Source organism: Emys orbicularis, chromosome 9 (genome assembly GCF_028017835.1).
Source record: "Emys orbicularis isolate rEmyOrb1 chromosome 9, rEmyOrb1.hap1, whole genome shotgun sequence".
NCBI classification, from domain to species: domain Eukaryota; kingdom Metazoa; phylum Chordata; order Testudines; family Emydidae; genus Emys; species Emys orbicularis.
Window position 1 is genome coordinate 78397460 of NC_088691.1, and position 14144 is coordinate 78411603.

The 14144-nt window shown below is 40.0% G+C and overlaps 2 protein-coding genes across 2 annotated transcripts in view; one reads left to right on the forward strand and one right to left on the reverse strand.

Moving 5' to 3' along the window:
* The window catches only part of HPS3 (HPS3 biogenesis of lysosomal organelles complex 2 subunit 1), a 33902-nt gene extending 25608 nt beyond the window's left edge, over window positions 1-8294 (forward strand). Inside the window, exons 15-17 of the mRNA XM_065411464.1 lie at window positions 528-734; window positions 3675-3765; window positions 6730-8294. Coding sequence (XP_065267536.1) covers window positions 528-734; window positions 3675-3765; window positions 6730-6857 — 426 coding nt within the window. The 3' untranslated portion in view covers window positions 6858-8294. The remainder of the gene's footprint in view (window positions 1-527; window positions 735-3674; window positions 3766-6729) is intronic.
* A 2735-nt stretch (window positions 8295-11029) lies between these two features.
* CP (ceruloplasmin) overlaps window positions 11030-14144 on the reverse strand; it is a 36261-nt gene continuing 33146 nt past the window's right edge. The window contains exon 19 of the mRNA XM_065411465.1: window positions 11030-11064. Within this exon, the coding sequence (XP_065267537.1) occupies window positions 11030-11064 (35 nt within the window). The remainder of the gene's footprint in view (window positions 11065-14144) is intronic.

Sequence of the window (14144 nt, forward strand, 5' to 3'; positions counted from 1 at the left end):
ATCAAGGGGGATGGGGTGAACTGTCAATACCAAGGCTGTGTACTTTCTTGTAGAGCCATGGCAGCTCAGATGACTGAGTACAGGAACTACACCAGGTTTAGTGGAGGCCTTGTTTACAGTGATCAAACAATCCAGCATAAATTCTTAGGTGATTCTGATTCTTAGGGTGGGCAGAATTTAGTTCACATTGGGTCTAAATGAAGTAAGACTGTTTAAACCTCTTGCTAAACAGCCCAGTGTGTTGCTGATGAATATAGATATGATGTAAAGCTGTTAAAACAATACTTCTGTCAGTCAAACTAAACTATGATAAAGGAATGGTGCAAATGATGGGAGAGGAAATGATCAAAGAATTATGTAAATAATGGTCATGTATGCTTACATTCTACTCAGTCTTTTTGGCCTAATTGTTTAACCAAGCAATATCAGAAAGACTTAAAACTATTTCTTTTTAAATTAATTTTGTTCGCATGTGAGCATTTTGTCTGTTTTGACATCCAAATGGCAAGTTTTCCTCTTGTCCTCAGTCTCTTTTATGTGGTCCATCAGTCGACATAGCTTCAGTTCTGCCTTTCTTGGAGCCATTATCAGAAGACAGTAATGCTGGTCTCAGTGTCCATGTTCTTTGCACTACGGGGGTAGGAGAGTATGAGAAATCCATTGACAAGCTCCTAGAGAAGTGTCCTGAAGCACTCATACCATATGCCCAGCATGAGCTGAAAGATGAAAATCGGGTGAGCTTTTAAAATGCTAATCTAGTAATTTATTGTAGTCTTTCTTTCTCTTTCTTTTCAGTAGTTGTTAGCTGTGCATAGGAGAATTTGTACTACACTGCAGAGATAATCAAATCGCACAGATTTCTATTAAAGTTGAAACTCCCATCCTTAACTCACTCTGAGCCTGAAACTGCTTGCATTGAATTTTATGGCCAAATTCCCATTGACTTTAATGGGAGCAGGGTTGGACCCTTTTTGCCTAAGTGTTCTAGCACCAAAGGTCATAAATACCTGTTGCTTAGACACTTGCAGTGCACAAGTTTAATGAGACAAGATAGGAGTTTCATCCTTACCCTTAAAAAGCAACAGAGAGTCCTGTGGCACCTTTAAGACTAACAGATGTATCAGAGCATAAGCTTTCGTGGGTGAATACCCTCTTCGTCAGACGCATGGGTCTGACGAAGTGGGTATTCACCCACGAAAGCTTATGCTCTAATACATCTGTTAGTCTTAAAGGTGCCACAGGACTAGATTGCTTTTTACAGATCCAGACTAACACGGCTATCTTTCTGAAAAACTCTTTGGGCTGAGGTTTTCCAGATTAGTTTCATCCTGAAGGTGTGATATTTTATTTTATTTTATTTTATATTAAGGTTGTGGAAAAAATGTTCAGATGGCTGAGTTACTTGCAAGCAGAGAGGGGAATAATACACTGATATGCTGTAAACAGAGAAAGCTGAGTATTTTTTTGGCTTACAAGTAACTCAGAAGTAGCTGAACTTTTTCATGTGAAACTTGCCACAATAAAAAGGAAAAAAATCATTATTAATGTCTCAAAATGCCATGATTAAATATGTTCCCTGCTCCCTAATAACATCTGAACTGTATTTTCATTGCCTGATACTGCACCACTGATGAGCAGGAACTTGAGTCTATTCATGCTTCCTTCCCCCGTGGCCTATAATATTTGAGGAAGAACTTGATCTCTCCAATTCTGGTCAAGGCTCCAGCAGTACTGCTATGGTTTTCCACCACTCCTTGCCAATTAACTGCTAACATAAGAATAACCATACTGGGTAAGACCAATGGTCCATCTAGCCCAGTATACTGTCTTCTAACAGTGGCTGGTGCCAGATGCTTCAGAGAGAACAGAAGAGGGCAATTATCGAGTGATCCAGCCCCTGTTGTCCAGTCCCAGGTTCTAGCACAGAGGTTTGGGGACACCCAGAGCATAGGGTTGTATCCTTGACCATCTTGGCTAACAGCCATTGATGTGCCTATCCTCCTTTAGCTTGTCTATTCTTTTTTCAACCCAGTTATATTTTTTGGCCTTCACAACATCCCCTGTCAATGAGTTCCACAGATTGACTGTTTTGTATGAGGAAGTACTTCCTTATGTTTGTATGAAACCTGCTGCCTATTAATTTCATTGGGTGACCCATGGTTCTTGTCTTATGTGAAAGGGTAAATACTTCCTTATTCACTTTCTCTACACCATTCATGATTTTATAGACCTCTATCATATCCCTCCTTAGTCGTCTTTTCTAAGCTAAGCCATCCCAGTCTTTTTAATATCTCCTCATATGGAAGTTGTTCTGTACTCCTAGTCATTTTTGTTGCCCCTCTTGGTACTTTTCCCAATTCTAATATATCAAGGTGTGGGCGTAGCATGGATTTATATAGTGGCATTGAAATTTTCTGTCTTATTATCTGTCCCTTTCTTAATGCTTCCTAACATTCTGTTAGCTTTAACTACCACTGCACAATGAACAGATGTTTTCAGAGAACTATCCACAATGACTCCAAGATCTTTCTTGAGTTATAACAGCTAATTGAGACCATCATTTTGTACGTATAGTGGGTTACATTTTCCAATGTGCATTACCTTGTACTTATCAACACTGAATTTCATCTGCCATTTTGTTGCCCAGACCCCAGTTTTGTGAGATCCCTTTGTGACTCTTCACAGACAGCTTTTGGACTTCACTATCTTGAGTAATTTTGTATCATCTGCAAACTTTGCCACTTTGCTGTTTACCCCCTTTTCTAGATCATTTATGAATATGTTGAACAGCACTTGTCCCAATACAGATCCTTGGGGGAGTCTGCTATTTGCCTCCCTTCACTCTGAAAAATGTTCAGTTAATAGTGGACATAACTTCTGCTGAATATATCAGCAAAGGGGGAGACACTCCAGTAAGTGGAAATGCTGGAACCCCAGTCAGTACAGTTGGGGCTCGTGTGTGCTCCCTTTGGCCTTTGATCAAGAAGTGGAACAGAGAAAACCAATATCTGGGGTAATTGTAGCCTTGCAATACTGCAGGCAAAGACTAATGGGAGAAGAGAAAGAGACCACACAGAATTTGAAGAGAGATGGATAGTGTTTTCTTTCCTCCCCTCAGTCTTTATAAACACAAAATTAATAGCTTTTTGCATTATTAAAATTTAAATGGTGTATTCACGCAACATTAAGATTATTGGAGGTGGAAGGGGTATATCAAGAAACATAAGAGCATAAAGTTCTCATAGAACACTTTTTTACCCACACTGCACTGGGCTATAATGAGAGACTTAACTTATTTGTTAAATCCATAACCATAATAATGCATTAACTTTCCCCCCCCCCCGCACTAATTATGTGGGTTTGTAGTCTGTCTGAACCACATGCACAGCCTGTCAGAAACAGGCACAGCCTTATCTTCAGTGGCACTAGGGGGTGCTATCACTCTAATTTGCTGAGTTAAAAAGGATCACACTGAAGTCTGAAAACATTGCATTTCAAAGCACTGTGCAGACTAATTAATTACTAGGCCCATCTCAACTTACACCACTTTTTTTTTTTTGTACCATCTTTGATGTTAGTTCAAAGTACTTATTAAAAATTTGTGTTCACAACCTACTATTCATAGTCACCACTAACTTATTTTTCTTCTGTGGGTTTATTTTTGGATGAATTAGGCTCTGTGGTGGAACAAACTGCTTCCTGAACTTTGTAAACGAACCAGATATGTTGGAGATGATTACTCCATTCTCATCTCATCGCTGAAAGGTAAAGAACTTGATTTACAACTGAATGCCATATGTGAAAGCCTTTGTACTGCATCTAAAGTATTTGAAAGCTGTTTCCTCTAGAAACTGCTGTGACATGGCATTTTACCATCATTCAGTTTGGGGAGGAAGGTCTTTCTCTACACATAATGTAACTCAGCAGAGACCAGCAGAGTAGTACTGTGATATGTGCAGTAAGCATTTACACACATCCAAAATTGTTGCATACATCCTTATTTTTTTAATTAATTATTAGGGCTGTCGATTAATCGCAGTTAACTCACGCGATTAACTAAAAAAATTAATTGAAATTAATCACGATTAATCGCAGTTTTAATCACACTGTTAAACAATAGAATACCAATTGAAATGTATTAAATATTTTTGATGTTTTTCTACATTTTCATATAGTATTGTGTTGTAATTGAAATCAGTGTATATTATTTTTTATTACAAATATTTGCACTGTAAAAATGATAAACAAAAGAAATAGTATTTTTCAATTTATCTCATACAAGCACTGTAGTGCAATCTCTTTGTCATGAAAGTGCAGCTTACAAATGTAGATTTTTGTTTTGTTACATAACTGCAGTCAAAACCAGAACAATGTAAAACTTCAGAGCCTACAAGTCCACTCAGTCCTACTTCTTGTTCAGCCAACTGCTCAGACAAACAAGTTTGTTTACATTTACAGAAGATAATATTGCTGCCTTCTTATGTCATCAGAAAGTGAGAACAGGCATTTGCATGGCACTTTTGTAACTGGCATTGCAAAGTATTTATGTGCCAGATGTGCTAAAGATTCATGTGCCCCTTCATGCTTCGGCCACCATTCCAGAGGACATGCTTCCATGCTGATGATGCTCATTTAAAAAAAAAATGCGTTAATTAAATTTGTGACTGAATTCCTTGGGGGAGAATTTTATGTCCCCTGCTCTGTTTTACCCGCATTCTGCCATATATTTCATGTTATAGCAGTCTCGGATGATGACATGTTGTTCATTTTAAGAACACTTTCACTGCAGATTTGACAAAACGCAAATGTGAGATTTCTAAAGATAGCTACGGCACTCAACCCAAGGTTTAGGAATCTGAAGTGCCGTCCAAAATCTGAGGGTGACGGGGTGTGGAGCATGCTTTCAGAAGTCTTAAAAGAGCAACATTCCGATGCAGAAACTACAGAACCCAAACCACCAAAAAAGAAAATCAACCTTCTGCTGGTGGCATCTGACTCAGATAATGAAAATGAACATGCATTAGTCCGTACTGCTTTGGATTGTTATCGAGCAGAACCCATCATCAGCATGGACACATGTCCCCTGGAATGGTGGTTGAAGAATGAAGGGTCATATGAATCTTAAGCGCATCTGGCACGTAAATACCTTGTGACGCCAGCTACAACAGTGCCATGAGAACACCTGTTCTCACTTTCAGGTGACGTAAACAAGAAGCAGGCAGCATTATCTCCTGCAGATGTAAACAAACTGAGCAATTGGCTGAATAAGAAGTAGGACTGAGTAGATTCGTAGAATCTAAAGTTTTACATTATTTTTTTTAATGCAGTTATTTTTTTATACATAATTCTACATTGGTAAGTTCAACTTTCATGATAAAGAGATTGCACTACAGTACTTGTATTAGGTGAATTGAAAAATACTATTTTGGTTTTTTTACAGTGCAAATATTTGTAATAAAAAATAAGTAGAAAGTGAAAATCTAGAAAACACCCAAAATATTTAAATAAATGGTATTCTATTATTGTTTAACAGTGTGATTAATTGCGATTAATTTTTTTAATCACGTGATTAATCATGATTAATTTTTTTAATCATTTGACAGCCCTACTAATTATGCATGACAGGAATCAAAGATTATTCCAGATATAAATACGGGTAAAGACATCACAGAACTATCTGTTGAAAGTAATGTACAATTACTCATTTCTGTAGCCAAGCCAGGTGAAAGGAATGCCTGGGGAAATAACTGCCTGGCTTGTATTGAGAACTGTGTGCAGTGATTCTAATGACAATAAGGACTGTCTCTCTTCATAGCTGGACCCTTGGCTGAGGGAAGCCATGTTGTGTTGCTTGTGGTCACTGGGATTACACAGAAGGAAGCAGTCAAGTATTTGTTCTGGGGGATTTGGATCCTTAGCCAAAGGAAGTGACTCTCTGACTCTTTGATTTTCCTCTTCCTGAGACTGGAACTTTTTCCCCCTCTTCCTCTGGAAACTTGGCTGAAGGGGCAGTGACCAACCATGGCAGCTGCCATGGTCCCCTTACTCATTGTTATGGAGGAAATAAATAATAGACTAGTGGTTTGACTCTTTTATAGCCAATTCAGAAGGCTGAATAAAATTAGTCATGTTTTTCCATGACAAGACCTTTACAACACCTGCACAATGTGTGAATAGAGGAGTGTCACTACTGGGTTGCCATAAGAGCATGGCAGTACTCACTGTCAGAAGCATAAAAGCGGTAAACTTCTGTTGTCAGATGCTCATTGTCCGACCATTATCATCTCATTGTAATTGATATTAGTTGGCTCAGGAGAGCCTATAATTAAATAGCTTTGTCTCATAGGTTGCTCCCAAAGTACCAACTGCTGTGTTACACCATCAGCATAGCTCTATTTTAATGCTTCCTTTCAATTTTATACAGCACTGAAGGTGCTGGATGAGACCTACCTAGGATTTGGTATTGTATGTGGAGGTGATTAGTTCAGATAGACGTTATAGTGGTGTGTCTCAATACTTCATCCATAAACAACCCTGAATTGCTACCTTCACTTCTCAAACTGTTCCCCAGTTGCCAAATTTATCTGCTGCTATTTGGGTCTTTCTCTTAAATCTACTGTAATCACAATATTTAGATAACTAAATCAGCAAAATAAGTTAAAGATCACATCTATAATGTGTTGCACTTAATATAGATGATTTTAAACATAGTATTCTTTCCCTGTGCAGAAACTTTATCAGTTGTTGCCATGGAACTGGAGCTAAGGGATTTCCTTAATGTTCTACCAGAGGATGGGACTGCAGCATTTTTCCTGCCACATCTACTTCAGTGCAGCAAAAGGAAATTGGTGACTTAAACACAATGCAAAGTGTGGACTTGAAAGCACTGGAATAAATAGGCAAAACTAAATGGTGGAATTGTACATGAAGTATTGTGGGAGTCCATCTACTTGCAAACTACTGGGTATATTGTAAAAACTGGCGCCTCTGGGTTGTGGCCTTATTATATGGTATAATGCGATGACAATCACCACTTGAGGTAGAGTATCAATTTTGTAGATGAAAGAAAAGTGTTTCCAGTGATAAAATGTCACTGATACTGGCAAATCGAAACAATCCCTGTTTATCCTATGGAACTGAATATTGTGGTGTTCAGCCAAATAGTTGATGAAGTTCAGACATTTCCTGAATGAGAATGTAAATTCTTAATTGAGAAAAATATAGCCAGAAGGAATATTGTACTACTTAAAGTTGCACAAAATTCTATCCCACTGTAGTGTTCATGTAAAAGTGAAGCAGGGAATGGAAGCTGTCACTCTTGGATCCTGTGTCTTCAGCTAGTTAGGCCCCAATCCACAAAAATAGGTAAGCTCATGGGTTTCTTTAAGTATGTGCACAGTCTCATTGACTTGTTCTTCCAACTGGAATTTCTAGAGACTTATGTGCTTATAGATATGCACATGCTTGAGTAGTTAAATTGAGTTCAGGTTGGAAGAACAAGTTAAGGGGACTGCTTGCATGCTTAGAGTTATGCACATGTACAAGACTTTGCTGGATCAAGTCTTATTCATCAACTGTGTAGAAAGTGGTTCCCAAGAGAAATAACTATCTTTGTGTAAGTAGGTGACAGATGTTTCGGTAAGGCGTCACAGATGTTTTCTGCTGTTAGTTTCCTCTTCTCCCATCACTATATTCAGTCTCTAATGGACAACAAGCATCTTCACCTCTGGTTCACTTCTTTCCAGCTACATTATTTTCTAGATGGACCACCAAACTAGCTGTCTGATGTCTTTGTTTTTACCATGTATTTTGAAAAGGGGTCTCTCAACTATAAGGTCATTTCTCCCCCCCCCCCCCACCCCCCCTCTGTTCTGAGTGGAAATGCCTTGGTCTTTCAACTGCAACAACTACTATCAGGATGATTGTATGAACAGTGATAATTAAAGTTGAGTATTTCATTTTAATTGTATTAAACTGTTTTTCCAATATTCTTCAATAGTAAGAGAAGAGTTCTTTTATACAATGTTACTAACAACTCTATTCTAAACAGCTGTGAGCTAATTGCAGTCAGACTATCACAATAAGGATCAACCATCTGAGAATCTAATTAGCTGACTAATTGGATTTCATATTGTAGTAGAGAGAGCCTAGAGCGCTGGGCTTAGGGCAAGATTTGAGGCCTAACCCAGAGGCTGTGAACCAAGGTCAGGCCATGTATTAAAGCAGATACTTACAAGTCCACTGTCAAGTACATGAACTTGGCAAAGTTGTTGCTAGTGTACTAGCAACTAGATATTTACATAAATATATTCCAGCTAGTACAGATACATCCCAATCTAGTACAAGATAAGATGGTTTGACAAAATAATGAATAAGGATGTTTTATGCAAGATATCCTGAACAAGGGGAGGTAACAAATAGATGTAATGAAATAAATAAGGTGGTATGTTTCCAATTGTTTCTCAGCCTATAAATGTCAGGATACTTTGTCTAAATCCTTTGTCCAGCTGAAGGGGCAGCTGAAAGTCCTGCTGCTGATTGAGCTGAGTCCATTGTAATAGGCATACACGTGTTAGTGTACCTGTAACCATGGAGCCTGGGCACTAGTACCGTTCTTCATTGACAATAAACTTGGCCGAGCGCCTTCGTCACCAAACTGTGCCTGTGGTCTTTCTTTATGAGTGACATCAAGGTCTGCTGAATTAACATGTTGCACTGTCTCCAAGGCCAGAAGTACTGAGCAGCCTTAACAGCGTTACCGAGGCAACGACATTCCAGCCTGCAGCACTTAACACTGGGTAGTACTATCGAGGTCTGCTGAACCACTTATCTGTGCAGAGCTGGACAGCACACTGAAAGAACACACACATGGAAGCCAACTGACAACACATGTAACCAGTCTCACAAAAGCACTGACATTGCTTAGGGCTGGTCTACACTGAAAACTTACATTGACATAGCTACGTCTCTCGGGTGTGAAAGATACGGCTGTCAGGAGTGTGAATTTTTCACACCTCTGAGAGATGTAGCTATGGCGACCTAATCCCTGGTGTAGACAATGGTAGGCCAATGGAAGAATTGTTCTGTTAATCCACCTCCCCAAGATGTGGTAGCTAGGTCAACTACAGCAACGGGAGAACCTCTCCTGTTACTGGAGTGAGTGAGTCTCTACATTGAAGTGCTACAGTGGTGTAGCTGCAGCTGCGCCACTGTAGTGTTTTAAGTGCTGGTATACCCTTAGACTCCCAAATGGTCATTAGAAAGTATCCTCCAGATTCCAGATACTTAACTTAGGGCTTATCTACATGAAACACTTGACTGCAGACACTCACTGCAGCAATGGGAAGGGCTCTCCAGTTGGCGTAGGTAATCCACCTTCCCGAGAGGTGGTATCTAAGTCAACAGAAGAATTCTTCCATCAACCTAGCACTGTCTACACAGAGGGTTAGGTCAATTTAACTACATCAGTCGGGTGTGTGGGTTTTTTCCAGTCACATAGCTGGGTCGTTGTAACTGTTGAATGGAACCCAATCCAGTAGGTACCCTCTGAGTATGCCTGACAGATCGGGTCCTGCCCGTGATTTCAATAGCTGAATGCCTTTCTTCCCTGGGTGTGTGGATAGCTCTGAGGCTTAAGTAGGAGATAGGCACATGGATGCCTAGAGGGAGAAAGATAGGCACCCATGCCTGCTCATGCCCAGAGGCAGAAAGATAGGCACCCAGGGACCTTTTACCTTGAAAAACTTAGGTGCTGAGTGAGCACCTTCAGTGTTGGATGGACATTATGTGGATCATAGTGGAGCCAAAACTGGGAGTTAAGTGCCTAAGTACTTTTGTGGATCCCACCTCACCTGCTTCTTTATCAGTTCATTTCCAGTGATGCCTAAGACACCCGTGACTCTTGAACTCTGGTGAAAGCAGCTGGGACAGAACTCTGTGAAACAGATTTTATGTTTTAATTTGTAGTCACACACTGCGGTGGAGTTCACCCCACACCAGGCCCTGAAGGGGTTAAGGTGGCTAGGTTGGCCAATTAACTGCCTAGCCTGCACCTGGAGGAGGAGCCAGGAGACATGAGGACTAATGAAAGGATGAAGCTTACCTGGACAGGAACAGACAGGGCTTGTATAAAGCAAGGTAGCTGAAAGCAAAATGGGACTGCAAGGAGGAGGGCTGTAGTCTCTGAGGTTAGGGAGAGAGGGGAGTTTGGCCCAGAGGGAAGGGAATACCTGGAGGAGAGTGAGGAAAGAGCTCGAGGGGCATTTTAGGAAGCAGTCCAGGGAAACAGCAGCAAGGTGTGGGACAGAGCAGACCTTAGCTGTTGGTTGGGTGTCTGGGGTGGAACCCAAAGAAAAGGATGGGCCTGGGCCTGGGTTCCCTTACCAGCCACTAGGAAGTTGCACAGGCTGGGCAGTGAATTGAAAGATTGCCTGGGACAGCCAGTAGAGAGAAACTTTGGTACACACCCGTGTCTCCTCCCCCAGGGGAAAACTACAGTGTCCTGGCCAAAGGGCCAAGCCACAAAGAGGGAGCCATCAAATCCTGAGACAGAGTGAGCACCCAAAGGAAGAGGCATCAGACTGGCAGAACTAATCCCCAGCAGGAGGTGCCCCAGTGGTGAGTAGAGCACGCCGTGACACAGATATGCTGGGAGTTGTGATAAGTACTTATTTACATATGCCAGTCATTCAGGGGTAAATGACAAATGCCACTCTTATCAGAAGTAACAGAAGCAGCAAATGGCTGTACCAGGAACCTCCTTTAATGTTCAGTGGTCAATTATACAAGAGGGTTTTTTATTTATGCAAAGAGTAATTTATAGGCTATGTATTCACATAGCTGTTCCAAACTATGGTCCATGTGTTAACAGGGTTCTTCTTGGTGGGCCAAATGAAGCCTTTTGTGAACCAAGTTGAGAAAAGGAAGTGGTCCAGATGTCCTTTCTTAAGAAGTGCTTCATCAATTAAAGACTTTGGAGAATCCTCGTGATGAGTCAATTCCTTCATTCTGTTGTGATTTTATGTGTGAACTATTCAAACATCCTTGGGAAGAAAGACTGTTGCTCTGCAAAGGGGAAAAGTGTTTCTGTAACACCTCTTATCAATGCAAAAAGCCTAACACAAAATGATTTATCTCAGCGCACCCATTTTTGGAAGAAGTTAGGATCCAAATCCAAAACCCCACCTTAAAGTGCTGGGAGTTCAAATTGACTCAAGTCATAACATACAACCCAAACTCTGTATCATTATGAGGAATCCATTTTACTACATAGGTGTGTAGGGTAAAACAGATTTTACATATCTCACAGTATATTGTGTAAATCAACTTTTACTTGCTGTACAGGTTTGGTATAAGCTATACTTGTACTCTGTTTTCTATTTATCTATAAATCTAAGATTTATTTACAAAAGTTAGATGCATTTTCTGGTATTCAAGCTAAATCATGTACACATTTAAATATCTCCGAGTGGTAGCCATGTTAGTTTATCTCAGCAAAAACAATGAGGAGTCCTTGTGGCACCTTAGAGACTAACAAATGTATTTGGGCATAAGCTTTTGTGGGCTAAAACCCACTTCATCAGATGCATGGAGTGAAAAATACAGCCAGCAGTATATATATTTTATAGCACATGAAAAGCTGGGAGTTGCCTTACCAAGTGGGGGGTCAGTGCTAACAAGGCCAATTCAATTAAGGTGGAAGTGGCCTATTCTCAACAGTTGACAAGAACGGGTGAATATCAGAGGGAAAATTACTTTTGTAGTGCTAACGAGGCCAATGCGATTAAGGTGGCAATGGGCGACATCCAACCGTTGACAAGATGGTGTGAGTATCAACAGAGGGAAAATTACTTTTTTTAGTGACCCATCCACTCCCAGTCTTATTCAGGCCAAATTTGATGGTGTCCAGTTTGCAAATTAATTCCAGTTCTGCAGTTTCTCGTTGGAGTCTGAAGAAAAAAATTCTTCAACAAAAAAACTTCAAAAACAGACTCCAGCGAGAAACTGCAGAACTCTAAGGTCCACAAGGACTCCTCGGTGTTTTTATTTAAATATCTATTACTTTTAAGTATAAATCAAGGGTTAAAGATGTTTTACTACCTACTTTCTGGTATTTTTAATTGCGGTGTTTACTATAAACTCAACATCTTTTATCCCTGTCTAGCACAGGAAAGTTTTTAGGAGTGCTTTTTTAAAAATGGTGCTCATTTGATTTCAAAATAAGATTTAATTATTCCTCAAATATCTACTCATGGTGTTTGTTTTAAATAAGAAAACTTGTTTTTAATGAGGGCCCATTCTGCAAACCCTTTGTCTTTTGTGAGCAATCGCATGTGAGACAGATTTTTGTCTGAAGGATCAAATCTCAACTCTCATATATCTGGGGAGGGGAGGGTGGATAGGAAACTTCACTACTACCTTCCTTTTATTATGTTGATGGCCAGCCTTCTCCTTAACTAAAATACCCTCCCAAGCATAAGAGATTTTTCCTGTTTCTTTGATCTGTTCTTCTGCCCATTGTCATATCCTGTACCTACAGATCCCTCCCAGACATTCATTTTCTCTAGTTTTGGGGGGGGAAGGATGGGGGTGGGAAGGAGAATCAGGCTTTTTGTAAAACAATTGTTTTAAAAGTTCTATATTCTTTACCTTCCAGGCCCAGGCTAACCTTTTCTATATGATTAACACTCCCTTATGAAACCTTACTACTTTTAAAAAATATTTTTTTAATAGGGGCTTTTCAATTTTACATAACAGCTATGGGGAAATATTTATGTCAAATGCCTGTAATACTATAGAAATGGCATTACTTAGCTATTGCAGCATTCTTTCTCATAAATAAGAGTGAACACTGAAGGGATAATGTTTTTATTCTCACTTTCACTGGTGTGAATCTGGTATAATTTGACTGCCTATGGTCCTAATTCTCTAAACACTTCTCCATGTGAGCAGTTCCATTGACTTCAATGTAATTATGCATGCATGTAGGTAAAGATCATGTACCTTGGTAATTGCAAGAATGGGGCCTTTGCCCAGATTCACGAGTGTAACTGAAATGATGATCTAAAGTGTATTTTTACACTTTAGATCGTAATGCATGCCCTGTTGTTTGTTTTGTATTACTGTAGTAACCTCTCCTCAGCTCCCTTTGATGTCCATAAGAGATAGCAGGAAGATTTTGATAAACCTTAATTGTAAAAACTTCATTTAAGAGTTTGGATTTTTGTTAGAGATCATTAGAAACCAGGGTAACATTTTCAAAAGGGCCTAAATCTCACTGAAAGTCAATAGGCTTTAGGTGCCCAAGTCACCTAAAACTAAGCAGCAGTGCTCATGAAAATACCTTTAAAATGGCACATTTTATAAGACAATTCATGAATTCTATGTGCTCCACCCAAATATTTGACTTTCCTGTTTACAGTAACTTTTTTCTTTTCTTTTGGCTTAGAACTATAGTAATATATCTCACACTTGGGAATAAATAAGCTACAGATTGATTGAAGGTTTCTGGTACAGGTCCAGAAATAGAAATATAAGTTTGTGGCCAGTGGAATTGTACGTGTTCAGCTGCTTGTGATATCAAGCCTTTTATCAGCATTAGTTGCCCCTGCTTACACATGGAATGAGATTCTCACCCCTACTCCGGGCCTTTTAATGCCTGAGAAGACTGTCAGAAAGGCAAAAAGAGGATTTAAAATCCTGTGATGCATCAGGGAATTCCTCCCTGGATGCAGGAAGTGAGAACGACAGCTGCAGGCTGTGTTCCAAGGCTGCCCGTGTAAGTCTTAATGTAGGGGTTGTGCTGGGGCAGGGCCTTGGCATGAAGCACTATGGAGATTCTGGGCAGTGTTACCCATATGGCAACCCAAGGGGGCTGCTGTAACTTACTGTTGGTATGATAGTGCCTAGGAGTCCATATTGAACTAGGCACTGTACAAACACAAAATAAAAATGCCAATCATTGTCCCAAAAAGCTTACTTAGATAACCGCCCCCTTCTTGCCTAGGTTGTCTAAATTACACTGGGGGCTGCCCTGGCCCAGGTTTCTAGAGCACTCCAGAATCAGGAGTGCAGGGGTTGCTTAGAGCTACCTTCTCTCTGGTTGTGAATTCTGTGCTACACCTACAAGAGCACAGAGTTTCACC